This window comes from Camelina sativa, chromosome 5 (genome assembly GCF_030686135.1).
Source record: "Camelina sativa cultivar CO46 ecotype springtype chromosome 5, ASM3068613v1".
In the NCBI taxonomy this organism is placed as follows: domain Eukaryota; kingdom Viridiplantae; phylum Streptophyta; class Magnoliopsida; order Brassicales; family Brassicaceae; genus Camelina; species Camelina sativa.
In genome coordinates this window covers 4,201,318-4,216,597 of record NC_141884.1, presented here as the reverse complement: position 1 = coordinate 4,216,597, position 15,280 = coordinate 4,201,318, and the positions used below count along the sequence as shown (strand labels likewise).

General features: G+C 33.5%; 2 protein-coding genes across 2 annotated transcripts; one reads left to right on the top strand and one right to left on the bottom strand.

Moving 5' to 3' along the window:
- The first annotated feature begins 3,886 nt into the window (after positions 1–3,886).
- LOC104788863 (uncharacterized) lies at positions 3,887–6,616 on the top strand. The gene has a single exon (XM_087452732.1). The coding sequence runs from the start codon at positions 3,887–3,889 to the stop codon at positions 6,614–6,616; it is 2,730 nt and encodes a 909-aa protein (XP_087308858.1).
- LOC104788862 (putative acetyltransferase At3g50280) lies at positions 6,614–8,435 on the bottom strand. The gene has a single exon (XM_010514641.3). It carries the CDS (start codon positions 8,184–8,186, stop codon positions 6,738–6,740), a length of 1,449 nt encoding a protein of 482 aa, XP_010512943.2. The 5' UTR covers positions 8,187–8,435; the 3' UTR covers positions 6,614–6,737.
- Between the last annotated feature and the right edge of the window lie 6,845 nt (positions 8,436–15,280).

The window sequence follows — 15,280 nt, the reverse complement described above, 5'->3', positions numbered from 1 at the left end:
ATTGACATCGCAAGACCTTGATTTAATGTTTGAGTCAAGTTTTGGGATTTAAAGAAGAAAGATGGACGACAAACACATATATTTTATTAGCTATACATAGGCATGACCAGAGTTACGGTTGTCACGGTTACGGTTTATTAACCATTGGTTATGATTAGAAATTTTGTTTAACCTTAACCATAACCGTTTAATAAACGGTTACATTTAAAAAAGACAGTTCTGGTTCAAGCGGTTACGGTTATATACGGTTACAGTTATTTCATAATATGATATGGCTGATATTATTTGATGATATAATATAACTGATATTATTTATTTATGATTAATATGTTCTTATAGTGTACTTATATTTCTATATATCATATGAATTATATTAAATAAATAATTATTAGAATATTTTATTATATTTTTAAAATATTATAAACCAAGTAAGGATTTTTGGTTTGAGAAGTTTCTAAACGTGTGGATCTAAAATCAAATAAGTATATGGATGAAATTATCAATAATTGGGTGCATGTGTTGACTATGCTGGTCTTCTTAAATTTCAGAAATTTTATGAGAAATAAATGATTTTGTTCTTGGAGTTTGATGGTTTAACAATTTGTGTGGTAGTCTAAAAAAAAAGTTTTTCAGTGGAAGAATGTAAAGAAGTTGACGAGGAAGAAAAAGAAAAAGAGTATAACGAACCAGAAGGTAAAAGTAGCGATGACAATTACCACAAAATTTGACAATGAAAATGACAAGAAAGAATATGAAAAATAAGAAAACTTGAATAAAAACACGAAAACATAGGTGGTATCGATCAATTAAATACAAAAACGAGTTAAATTCATGATTATAAAATTGTTTCATTTTTTGGTGGTCAAAGAAATGGTTTAAGATATGTGAGGTCATCAGTTTGATTTAGCTCGCCTGGATGTCGAGTTAAATTTATGATTTTTTTTTATCAGATATTATTTTATAACACAACTGATTTTTATATTTTTAAAAATTATGTATCTGAAATTTAATTTTTTTCCTTAATACTAATTTAAATTTTTTTATAAGATAGTATTTTATTACCATCATTAATCATATATAATTTTCATCAAAATATATCAAATAAACCCTATACAAATATAAGATATGTGAGTTCAAAACCTAGTATATTAAAAAAAATATATACAAATATATTAAACCTCTAACATAAGGATTGATCATTAACAAATTTTGCTTATTTTCATTGATATAATTTATTTTAAAATTTAAACAACTCTTTTGAAACTCCTAAGACCAAGTTTGTCGGTAGTCTTTAAGTAGGGGAGTTCTTAAATTTTTTATGAATTAATTGTATACTATTTGGAAAATAAGAACCCATGATTTCTTAGATAAAATTTTCTCTTTTATTGGTAGATTCTTATTTTGGGTCTCTTATTTTTGAAAAAAAAACTGTTTTTTAAAATTTAAAAATTTTAAATAGAATAGAAGTGGTATAAATGTGTAAACATTTAAGATTTTATAAAATTAGAAAATATTGCATTTTAATTAATTTTCAAACATACAAAACATAATAAAAACATTAATACATATTACAATAGAAGTGCAATTTATAAATAGAGAGAATGATTAATTTTAATACTGATTTGAAAATATTGCATTTAATTAATTTTTAAACCTACAAAACATAAAAGCATATAAAAATAGAAATACAAATCATAAATGGAAAAAAGATTAATTGTAATATTCTGTTTGACCAATAGAAATCTGACACGTATGGTTTCTTAGATTAGATTTGGGTATACTATATAAGAGACTCCTTTAGATTTTTTATTTTCTTCTGAATTATTTTTTCTTTCAAAATACTAACGACCCCTCTATAAACCCCTCTATGAACCCCCGATAAACATGCTCTAAGAGCTCGTTCAACGGTGGCTTATCAAGTACGCACTTATACTAATTCCTGATGTGGCTTATATTGAGTCTTGCATTAATTCTTATTCAAGTATTTACGTAACTTTGTTTGTTGATTGCAGGGAGTTGCTGGTAGATTTCTACACCAGCTCGAATAAGAGAAAGCGAGAGCATATCATACCAAATTCTTTATGTCTTTGAATCCTGATAATGTTTTTTCAGGTGATTGATAATTCTTTTATTATAACCTTTTTTGACTCATGAATGATCTCAATCTCATGGTGGTTTTGGTTATTCCGCAGGAACAATCATTGACAACAAAATATGCCACCCAAAGAACAATGATTTCTACCTCTATGCGGACGCTGGAATGATTGTAAGTATCATATATATCAACTCTCAAAACTTCATTTGTTGATTGCTACTAGTGTTAATCGATTTAACACTCTTTATGTTTTGAATTAGGGAACTACTAGTGTTAATCGATTCCTGGTGGATGATGTCATTATAATCGATTCTCTTTGTTTTTATAAACTTGATTATGAAGTTTGGCTTCCTAAGTCTGGTACATAAAGAAGATTAATTACTTTGGTGTGGAGACGAAGGATGAACAAGAAGATACAGTAAAACGTTGTTAGTGTATGTTGTAATATTCAGTTTATGTTCTTGGAGAAGATCGGTTATATGTTAAGCTAATGCTTTAATTTGAATTTTATTGAGTTGTGTTATAGTATACCATTTTACAGTTTTTAAAAATTTTAAGAACCCAAAATTATGATCTACCATTGTAGCATACTATTTTACAGTTTTAAAAAAAGTTTTTAACTTTATTATTTCTAAATATTTTTAATTAAAAACATACTTGAGTATCTTTTTTTTTAGTATCTACCATTGAACATGCTCTGATAATCTTCGATGGAGACAGTCTTAGTAACTGCTTTTGTGATTCTTTTGGTGTTCATGGTTTATAACTTAGTGTAGCTTATATTCCACTAGTATTATGACCCGTCCTATGGACGGGGATATGTATCACTGGTTTATAAAATCAAAATGTTAAGACTTAAGACTTAACCAAAAATGTAACCTGTAAGAATGATAAGAAAATATTAATTTATTAGTACATTGTTTGAGACAATAATAAATCAGTCTCTTTAATTTAATTAGTACCATAGTAAAGGATAACATGGTTTGCTAAAAAAAAAAAAAAAAAAAACTAATATGGAAATGAGTTTTATAATGAAAAACATAAAAAAAAAACTTACAGCTGCTCTTCTTATACAGTAAACAAATATTAGAGACACCAAAAGAATATTATTGTAGATGTGTAGATGAAAACTGATAGGGGTGTACTTGAATCATATATATGTAGAGTAATAATCTTCAACCATGAATCTGAAATAAAGAGAAGTAATGAAACTCACATATATGAGTTTCAAAGTAAAAAGAAAGAACAATAAATATTACTCGTTTGTAATAGAGACTAATAAGCTTGGATCAATTACAATTGTTTTTCTCATACAATTTATAATCGATGAATATGATACAAAAAATTTTAGTGGAAAGCTAGAGAAAGTAAAGGACAGAAAAAAATTGAGAATTTGAGTCACAACGTGAAATTGATTTTTCATTTTGTAGAAGAAGATAAAACAGTTTAAAAGATCGCGGTACAGTATATGAGAAAGTTTAGGGATTTTAAGATTTTATTTTTTCTAATATGTAGACAAAATAAAAAAAATCTGAGGAAGTAACGTTTTTTGTTTTTTTTTTAACAGAGAATATTTATTTTTCCTAGTTTTATTTAACTCTAAAAATTATGAACAAATCCTATGTGGCACATTTTTACTGGTCATGTAACTTGTGCTTTATAGTATAAAAGATGTTTTATGAATGCAGCAGTTCGTGTGTTTTATGTAATCGTAAGAGTGTAATGTAGCAAACATAAACATTTTAGGGGTCAACTTACAAAGTTACAATAATATTACAATCACCTGACGGGATGACAAGCCTCTTTTATCAGCACTTCTGGAAATCTATTGGGCCGGATATCATCAAGTTGGTCAAGGAGTTTTTCGAGACAGGAGCTTTTGATCCAAGACTGAATGAGACAAACATTTGTTTGATTCCCAAGAATGAGAGGCCTAGAGCCATGGGAGAATTTAGACCTATCAGTCTTTGCAACGTGAGTTACAAGATAATCTCCAAAGTCTTATGCAATAGACTGCGGAAGGCACTCCCGAAGCTGATTTCGGAGACACAATCAGCCTTTGTGGCTAGACGGCTGATCACAGACAACATCTTGCTTGCTCAAGAGAACTTCCACGCTCTAAGGACGAATTCAACTTGCCGGTCGAAGTTCGTAGCTATAAAGATAGATATGGGCAAGGCTTACGACCGCGTTGAATGGCTTTTTTTGGAGCAACTGTTGAGAAAATTAGGCTTTGATGAGAAATGGATTTCACTGCTTATGTGTTGTGTGTCTTCTGTGTCGTATAGGGTACTCATCAATGGAGAGGCAAAAGAAAATATAATTCCCTCAAGGGGATTACGCCAAGGCGATCCGCTCTCTCCATTTCTGTTTATTCTATGCACTGAAGCACTTATAGCACAATTGCATGGAGCAGAGAATGAAGGACGCATAACAGGGTTGAAAATAGCTCAAGGAAGCCCACCTGTATCTCACTTGCTATTCGCAGACGATAGTCTCTTTTTTTGCAAAGCTGATATCCAGCAATGTGCTGAGATTCTTAAGATTATCAATTGTTATGGTGCAGCCTCGGGCCAACAGCTAAATAAAGAAAAATCCGCAATTCTGTTTGGAAACAGAGTAGACCAAAATTTAAAGGCAGAGCTGAAACAAGCCATTGGAATTACAAAGGAGGGAGGAATGGGATCGTATCTTGGTCTCCCAGAGACCATTTGTGGGTCGAAGCAACAGGTATTCGCCTTTGTTCAAGATAGGTTAAATGCTCGGATCAACACATGGTCTGCCAAGTTTCTCTCTAAGGGCGGTAGAGAAGTGTTGATTAAGTCAGTAGCACAGGCACTCCCGACTTATGTCATGTCCTGCTTTCTGCTACCTCAACATATTACTAATAAGCTTAGAGGTGCTATCGCTCGTTTTTGGTGGAGTACAAAAAATAACAATAAAGGTCTTCACTGGATAGCCTGGGAGAAAATCTGCGTACCGCTGGACCAGGGAGGACTGGGTTTTCGAGATCTCAGGAAATTTAACTTAGCTCTGTTAGCCAAGCAGCTTTGGAGATTGTTACGGTACCCGGATTCTCTTCTAAGCAGGGTTTTAAAGGGGCGTTACTTCCGCTACTCAAACCCCATGGAAGTAAAAAAGGCGAGTTCTCCATCGTTTGGATGGCGTAGTATGTTTGCAGCAAAGGATTTACTGCTACAAGGTCTTAGGAAAAATGTCCGTTCAGGTTTTCATATCAAGGTTTGGTCAGACAATTGGATCCCAACTGTACCAGCGCGACCGGCAAAAGACCGAGGTGTTCCCCGGGATCCAAATTTTTATGTAAACCATCTCATAGACTTTGACACGAAGACTTGGAAATTGGAAGCTCTTAATGAATTGGTGGACCCTTCGGACATCCCTCTTATAACTAGTATCCAGCTGAGTAAAAGCTTTAAAGTCGATGACTATGTCTGGAGCTATACGAAGTCAGGCCAATACTCGGTCAGATCGGGTTATGCTCTCGCTACACAAGGGATTCAGGAAGTCCTCGAACCAAGCATTACACCACTGAAGAAGCAGGTTTGGAAGGCTAAAATATCAAGAAAGATTAAACATTTCCTCTGGCAGGTACTATCGGGAGCACTGGCAGCGAATGGCAGGCTAGCGGAGAGACATAGCGGGACTGACAAGTCGTGTCCCAGATGTGGAGAAGAGGAGTCGATTAACCACCTTCTTTTTGAGTGCCCTCCGGCGTTACAGGTATGGGCTCTTTGTTCCATCCCTTCCCCTCCGGGCTTGTTCCCGTGTTCCTCTCTATTTACAAATATAGACCATCTACTATGGCGAGCAAAAGAACAAGGAGTGTCAGATGAACAGCTAGCGATTTTTCCCTGGGTCTTGTGGTATCTATGGAAGGCGAAAAATGAGAAGATGTTTAATGGTAAAGATATTACCCCTTTGGATACCCTCGAACTCGCCTCTTCGGAGGCTATGGCTTGGAAGATGGCGCAGATAGTGGAAGCTTATGAAGATTCGGAGGTCAGTTATGAGGATGTGGCAGATGTAGAAGATGTGTGCTTGGGCGAAACCAAGTGCCAAATAGATGCGTCCTGGGATGAAAGTGATCGTTTCTCGGGTGTGGGTTTTGTTTTACTTAGTGCAGGCCCTCATTTCGGGTTAAAATGCACAAGGAAGTTTCTTTCGGTGCTTCATGCGGAGCTAGCAGCTCTAATATGGGCGATGGAATCTGTTCTTCAGCTGGGATTAGTGTCAGTTCATTTTGAGACAGATTGTGCGAGTATCCCAAAAGTAATTGAGGAGTTTGAGGAATGGCCTAATTTTTCCACGGAGTTAGATACTTTCTTTAGTTTAAGAGATAAATTTTCAGTGTTTACAATTTCACATATTCCTAGAACTGTAAACATCCGTGCAGACCGCCTTACAAAGGGCGCTCGGGCACGAGGTGAACTCTTTTCCCATGTAGACTATCAGGTTCCAGAGTTGTTGGCTGTTGAAACCAACCTATTCGAACATGAGTAATAAAATATGGTGTTTTTTGAGGTAAAAAAAAAAAAATATATATTACAATCGTTATGTTTTCAAAGAAGAAGAAAAAAAAAAACAGAGACAAACCGTTAACGTTATTATTTGATAAACTCCGTTAATAATTTTTAGTCACGAATCGCATAAACTCGCCGTCAGATTCAATCCCAGCCATAGTCTCCGGCGACAAAACAACCTCTAAATCAACAGTCCCGTTTCCTTCCCTCCCCGGAAAAGCCGAAATCTTCCCGTCAAACTTATTAGACCGTCCGCTTCTAACCGCCACGGGTCTTCCCCACCCGAAATCGTTATCGTACATCGGAAACCTCGGCGAGCTCCCCATCGTAACCGAAGCTCCGTCGGCATTCCCAAGAGGAAAACACCTAGGATTCGCTTCCCAATCCGCCACAACGCTTCGTATCCTCCCGTCTTGATGAGCCGCGACGCTCTGGTTAAGCTGATCTGCGCACCATCTAAGATCGCGAGACAAAACCTCTCCCGCCGTCGCGAACGTCGGAACGCTCTGAATCGCGTTTCCGAAATACTCAGGATTCAGTTTAGGACTCAAACGGTGGCGACAGTTCACAGCCATACGAAACGTTGTCGTTTTAGAACTCGGATGCTTCCTCGCGCGGGTGATCGCACGCCACAGCAACGCACACAGAGACTGAAACGACGAGATCTCAACCTCGACGGTTTTAGAAACGGCGTCGTTTCTACCGAACAAACTCTCCAACATTTCCGTTAATTTACCGTTTTCTTTTCCGTTAAGTTTATCGTTGCTTTGCTTCCCTAACAACTCGACGCCGTCAATTTCGCCGTTATCAACCGTCAACCACTTCTTGTTCACCACAGCTTTAAGCTCCTGAATCGATTCTTTACTGAAACTAAAAATCCGTTCACGCAACGGTGCGTTCTCGTCGAACGTCACCTTAGGACCACCGTGAGGGACTTTGAGCACAGCCGGTGAGATTAGCACAGACTCCCGCGTAAAATCAGGCTGACGTGTCACATTCTCGACTCCTCTGGAAACCTCCGCGAAGGTGTTTATGAAATTCCAGAGCGAGGTTCCGTCGGTGACGGCGTGGTTAACGGAGCATCCGATGAAAACGCCGTCGATGAGTTCCGTCACTTGAACGGCGAGGATAGGTCTGTTATGTCCCTCGTAGCTGACGGCTCTGTCGTAGGTGAAAAACTCTTTGACCACGTCGGGAACGTCGATTCCGGCGAGAACGTCGCTGACTTTGACTGATTTAGCTTCGGCGGAGACGAAATCGGCGCCGGCGTCATTGCAGATGAGGAAAACGTGGCCGGAGGAGGAGGTTGAGAGACGTCCGGCGAGAGGAGGGAAGTGGGAGAGAGTGAGGGAGAGGGAGTGTTTGAGGTGAGCGAGAAGCGCGTGCGGTGGAAGGTGGGGGCGCGTGAAGAGACAGCCTTTTTGGATGTAGTGGCAAGAGAGCATAGGGAGATCGGAGACGGAGAGCTTGAGGTCAACGAGCGTTGACTTTTGATCAGGGAAGACTCTGCTTCTTGAGATTATCGTTACAGAGTTCTCTAAGCAAGGCATTTTTTTTTTTTTTTTGGATATGATTTGGTTGCTTCTCTGTTTTTGGTAAAGCTTTAGCTTAGCTCTCTCTCACAGTTTTGTGTGTGTGTGTGTGTGATGGATGAGAGTGTGAGGTTGAGAGATGAGGTATTTATAGTGTGAGGATGAGAGAAGAGAAGAGGTTCATGAATCAGATGATGATTATATGGCATTTATTTTATCTTTTTTTTTTAAAGCCTAATTAAAATAGAGAGACTTTGCTCAACTTGTACTTTGGAAAAGTGTTCCCTTATTTGTGAAATTTTATGTCTAGGATTAGAGTACACACACTCTGTAAACATTTTCAGAGTAAAAAGGAAAATTTTGAATGGTAAAGAGATAAAGATGATGGACCATCATTCAGTTTTGGTTATAGGTACTCTGTATTCTTTAATTTTTAATGATTAATACTAGATTTTAATCTATACTTTTCAAACAAATTTAATGATAATTAATTCAGTTCATTAAATCATATTTATTTATGTTATTTCATTCAATAAGAAAATATTGTTTGGATATTTTTCAAGTTCATTAATACTGTAATTAATAATTTCTAAAGATTATGTATATATATATTTAATAAGATATATCATTATTTCATAAAATTCACTAAATTTTAATGATATGATCAATATGAATTAATTCTCTATTTGTTATGAATACAAATATTTATACTAGATCTGAAATTTCTTAATATTACTGTTACAAATAAATAAATAAAAATCTAAAAGTTTTTTTTTTTTTTTGTCAACCATTAGACCACAACAAGCCAACCCATTAGTCTAATCTCTACATTCGTAGAGAGCGGGACTCAGTCCCTAGTATGATGGTGTCGAAGGACTTACTTTTAGTCACTGCACTAAATCACTTCACACTAAAAGTATTTTTATGAAACAGAAAGGATAATATCTCTATAAACAATATTGAGAGTTTCAAATGTTTCTGACGTGCGTTTCTCTTTTTAAGACTCTGATGTAAGTTGAATGTCTCTGCAACGCGAATATTTTTATAGATCATCTGCAAATAGTTACAAACCAGAAAAAAGGTTACGTTTTTTTTTTTTGAAGTGAGAAAGAACAAACAAACAACAACGAAAACTCTGAACTCGTAACATATAATATTGAAAACATAATCAAACAATCAAAATCATAATATTGTTGGAAAATAGGGAAAAACATAAAATATTAAGCTAATCTCTGCATTATATTGTCTGCAGAAAGTATATTACATTATTACTCCATTTATACATTGTCTTATTCTCTGGCTTCGTTGCCAACATTTTACAACTATATTGTTTTTGTTTCATGAACATGCTTTAAAAAGGTTAAAACAATAGTTTCAAGAGAGATATCCATAAATCTCAATAATCCAATGGACAAAAGGATTTGTATAAGTGACGAGAGACGTATTTTGGAAATTTAATCTATAGACTATATATAGTCATAGCGAGTTGTTATTATTGTTAGGTTAATGGATTGCTTCATATCAAAGAGAATATCTGGAGAAAGAAGTTTTCGTTGAAGTTCACAAATTATTCATGTGAAATCCCCAAGTTTATTTCAGACCCTCGAGACTAGTGAATCCACGTGGCGTGCACACACTGTTTCGGTTCTTACATGGCATACATGCACTGATGAAAAGTCAGTATGCATGGTCGGATCAACATGTAGCGGACGAGTCATCTATTTGGACATAACTGCGTCCCTGATGATTGTAAAAGACAATGCGATATAACGTGTTCTACATTTATAAAAACGTTACGTTCGTGGCCGGTTTACTAAAAATCGGCATGTGGTGAGAATTAAAACCCTTGTACGAAAGGAAAAAAAAAAACAATAAAGCAGCAATTTAATGTATGTTTTGTTTCGATTAATTGTACGTACGCCGTTGCCCTTCAAAGGAAGTTGCGTTTTTAAAAGCTTGAATTCGAATTTTGAAAATATATGGGTTTGATCTATATATGATTCTTATTTCTTCGGTTAAGCAAAAAGAAATTTTATTGATAATTAAACAATTATGATAAGATATATATGATATATGTAGCGACAATTGATATTCATATCACTATCTAACAAAATCTGGTTTGGTGTATTTGAGGTAAGAGTAAGATAGAAATTGCATGAATCTTTGACCGTATGAGAACTAAGATTCTCAAATCCAAAAGATTTTATCTGTATAAGATTAAACAGACTTCTAAAAACTATATACGTCCTTCGGATTCCGAGAGATTTGCATGGGGTATGTGAACAAAAAGAAGACAAGACTTGTAATGCACTTCTTGTAGCGTTTGTCTTATATGATGATTTGATACAAATTAAATAAATAAATAAAGATTAAACATCATTCAAGTCATTAAACTACATAAAATTTGAGATAATTAGCAAGTGTGTTTAAATTAAAACACTTTAAATCACTCTCTGTTAATGGGTTGTCATTCCTAAAATCCCGATAAAAGTCGGCGTGAAGAATCTCATATTCAACTGATACAGTCTAGTACCAACTGCTCTGGCCACTGTCACAACACTTCAAATGTCTTTATTTTATTAACTAAACTAATGTGAAAATTACAAAATCCTAATCATAGCTTATGTTTGAGCTAACTTTGACATAAAGTGTCGGTTTCGGCAATTATTACACGAAGATTCTCGTTAACCGTCATTTTCGGTTTTGTCGGCGTCCTCAGGTTTAAATATTATTAACATAAACTGCTACTTGAAGTGAGATCTGGTACGATGCAGAAAAAAAAGAAGCTGAAGCATTACGCTTCTCTGTAACCGTTGGATTGGAACTAGGCCGTTTACTCATTTCCATCGGACGGATACTTACGCTACTTGAGTTTAGTTGAGTTTGGGATTGTCACATGATAAAACATTACTAGTAAGTACATAACTGTTTTGACTCGGAACGTTCTTGACGATTATTTGACGCCCCATTTTATTTCTTTATTTATGATATTTATTGACACCCCATAATAGATTAATAGATATATATATCTTTCTTGATATCATTTTGAGATATATATACCTCAAATACTTTTTCCTCTATCCTGATAAATATCTTTACTTGGATCTTTCGTTATAGTGACAATTTTGGCTAAGACTGTAATAATATACGAATTCAAAAAGTGACATAAGCTACATTTACAAAAATTATTAGGTATTCTGTTTTTATGTTAGTATATATGTGCGTGGACTTTACAATATGTTTTTGTAACACTTAAAATAACTTTCGGAATTATGAATCTATACATCATTTAGTTGGTTATCAAAAGTATGATTATAATTAAATACTATACATTTTAGTGTGTTAGATCAATTCTTTTATCGCTAGATTATTTCGAAAGCTTTGAGATCAACCACGTGTATGACAGGTTGACAACTGAAGTTTGTACGAATGTATTTTGTATTAAAAATCAATAATATATCAAAGTAAGATATGCTCTACGAAAACGTGTGGCATCAAGTAAAATAAAATTGTAAATAGATGATATAAACGGATTGATTAATTATAAATAACAAGTGGATTCACGCGACCCATTTTGACAGTTTAGAACCAGCCAGCATGAGAACCTTCGATCCATAATACTCTGACGGTTTAAACTATTATACAAATGTTTATATGTTTATTATTTGTAGTGAACAAAATAATATTGAGCAATTGTCATAAATACCACTAAAATAGGTTTTTATTCCAAAAATACCATAATTTAGTTTTTTTTCTAAAACTACCACTAAAATATATTTTTTCCAAAAATACCACATAATTGAACTAAAGTTTTAATACTAAAAACTAATTCCTAAATTATAAATACTAAACCCTACCCCTAAAAACAACCCTAAAACTAAATTTGTCAACCCAAACATAAAAAAAAAAATTCTACATTCTTAAAATTCAATTTTTGTGTTAGTGGTAATTTTAGAAAAAAAAAACTTTTGTGGTATTTTTGGAAAAAAACTAACATGTGGTATTTTTGGAAAAAAAAACTTATTTAATGGTATTTAAAGGAATTTCTCAATAATATTCCGGATCAAAAGTCCAGTTTTTGTATTCCATAATTGTTTCTTGTATGGGATAACATATTATCAATCCGTGTATGAAATTACAAATCAGCAGTTGCGGCCAGTTTATTTTAGATATTTTATGTCACTTTATACGCTGGTCTATATCAATATTTTAAATATAGGTCTCAAAGTCAAGATAGTAAGCTTGAGGCCTGGTATGATGAATACTCAGTGGATATTTTGGGATATTTGGATGAGTCGAAAACAATGGCCGAAACAAAAGATAAGGTTGCGTTAGATACTTAGATCGAGCTTTAAGGATTTGAAATTCATATTGTTGATCATAATCTAGGAATTTATATAATTAGTGAATCGCTAACTATTAACCTATGTTTTGGTACTTTATTAAAAAAGAAAGATAATATGGTTGTGGTGCGTGAGAGTATGAATAATATGGAATCAAAAAAATAAATAATAATTTAAAACGAAACGTAGGAGGATTTTGTTTTGTTTTACTCAACAATTAGTAGTTACGCAACTACAAAATTTGAAGATAGTTTTGGAAATGATCGAAAGGGATGAAAAAGCTCATCCCAAAACTCTGGCTATTGTGTGGTTTGTCCAGTCCATTTTGACAATTTTTGTTTGGTACATAATAATAAAACAGAAAAGGCATACTTGGCTATCTACCTATTTCGAAGGACGCCGCTTTCTAACTACAATTTTTATTTTATTAAGCTATTTCATTTTTATATACTTTTCTTTTGAAAAATACTTTTGTAAAATTCCTTTCTAATTGTTGGCAAAAAATATGTTGCCCTTTCCAATCAGAGAAGTTATTCTTCTTCATCATCTTATTTTTTCTGATCACATCAAAATCCATTGAATGATTCTAGTTTTCATATTTTGTTCACGTCAGTGTTTTAAAAAGTTGTGAACAAATATATTTATGAACAAATTGTATTCAGTTTTCATTTCTAAAAAGTATCACATTTAAACACGTACGAAACCAAGAAATGATGTTTTGTTCTAATGCTTTGAAAAAAGAAGAAAAGGGAAGATAATAAAAGAGACTTTCTCGATATGTCTCGTCGTCCACTACTGTCCGGTGTTGTACTCTTGTAATGGACCAGATCGTGTTTTACTTCAGACAGGATGCCATACTCTTTTCTTTTTTTAAGTTCTAAATTTTTCTTAATATAATAATTTCAGATTCTTATACAAAACAAACACTGTTAGTGCATAATGAATGAAACAAAAGAATCAATGCTTTAATAATAAAATATTTTTTGTCAACAATTGGGAAAAAAACAAATTAATTTAATTATACAATAAAATTTGCATTATATTATTTTGATAGCACATGTAATAATTTTTTTTTTTGCGTAATAATTTCTAAGAGTCAGAAACGATGCAGCATTGTATACATAATTTGTTTTTTATGATTGAAATAAATAAATAATAATCGATACATTTTGATGGATTTGTGCTACAAACACTAACGTAAAAACACGCATATAAGTATATACCTCAACATTGTTAATTGTAGTTTTTTAAAGAAGTCTTCAGTGGATAAGATAAGTTTCAGTCCACCAAATCAACTGTGGCTTATATATTGACATCTAGCTGTATATTTCGAATTTAACATCAGTAATCAAGGAAATTAGAAAGTCATGATGCTTTATTTGCATATAGAGATCATATACAAGTTGTAGACAAATTTTAACATGACAGTATTGGCCTATATTTAATTTTAAAACTCGCATTCTATGCGTGCACCCACCCACGCACAATCGGATGTGGGGATGACCCTTTCGAATGGCACAATTTTGTGCGGCCTTGATTTGTCTCACGCATGACTAACATCATATAATTCCCATATTAAAAACAGGAATTTCGTATTCTCGTATAAATTATACATTATCATAAACATAAGTCAAACCTTTGACAAGACGCTCGTTGGTGCATATACTATTTGGTATAATTATTATAAGTAGCATATAAGGTTGGTTCATGTACCGTAAACTAAATGCATGTAACATACTTTGAACCAAGGCAGTGTTCGTCATATTCATTTTATTCTTCCTTGTCCATCAAATTATATCAGCTTAAATAAAACTTATCCCATTCTTTGGATTTCTTTTCCAAATTCCGTTTTTCGAGCTATGTTCATTCATCAGCGTAATTTAAAAGAAAAATCATTAACTCTCTAGCTACAAATCATTTGATATGGGACAACTGATCATTGATATACTCATTCCTCCATGCCATAATGAAGTAAATATTGAAAATCACATTTCGTTTCGATTTGATTATGCGTAATAATTTTTTTTAACATATTTTTTTTGTACTTTATATTTTCATATATAATTCCAAATTATGCATTAATGAAGTTTTTTTTCTTCTTCTTTTGTCAGTTAAATGATCAATTGAAGTTATTCTTTTCCGGAATGGATAGTCACATTAAGTGAATCATAATTTTCAGCAGGAGTTGCAAAAGCTTTGATTTTTTTTTTTTTTTTTAAGAAGTAAGGAACAAAACCCAAAAGAAAATTACAACAAATTTATGTGGTTCATCAACGGTGTTAATTACGTCCACATGCAAAAAGACAATGGTTTACTAATAATAGGTACCAATAGATAATTTCAACTGAAAACAACGGTCCATAAATACTGAATGATCTCAGCGATATTTCAGTTTTGTCGCGAGCAACGAGTGATCATATTAAAGGTATATTAACATGATTGTTTCACTATAAAACTATGTAATATAGTGTAGCTAGGTGTTTACCTGCCATGCACTCTGCATCTTTTAGGTTCACGGATGATCAAAATCAGTATTTGTCATTGTTGGATAATTAAGCCACAAGAATTTTCTATAGTGAAAACCATTATGTCATCTAAATGCATCGAACCCAAAACTAACTTGGTGGCAAAAGAAAGAATCCAACTCTCTCTAGTTACTAGCTTGTATAATTTTCAAATACGTTCAGGACAGCTGACATTATTATTACATACTGTATAAAATATCATATTAATTAATGCCCATGATTAAATAAGCATAACTACCACTAC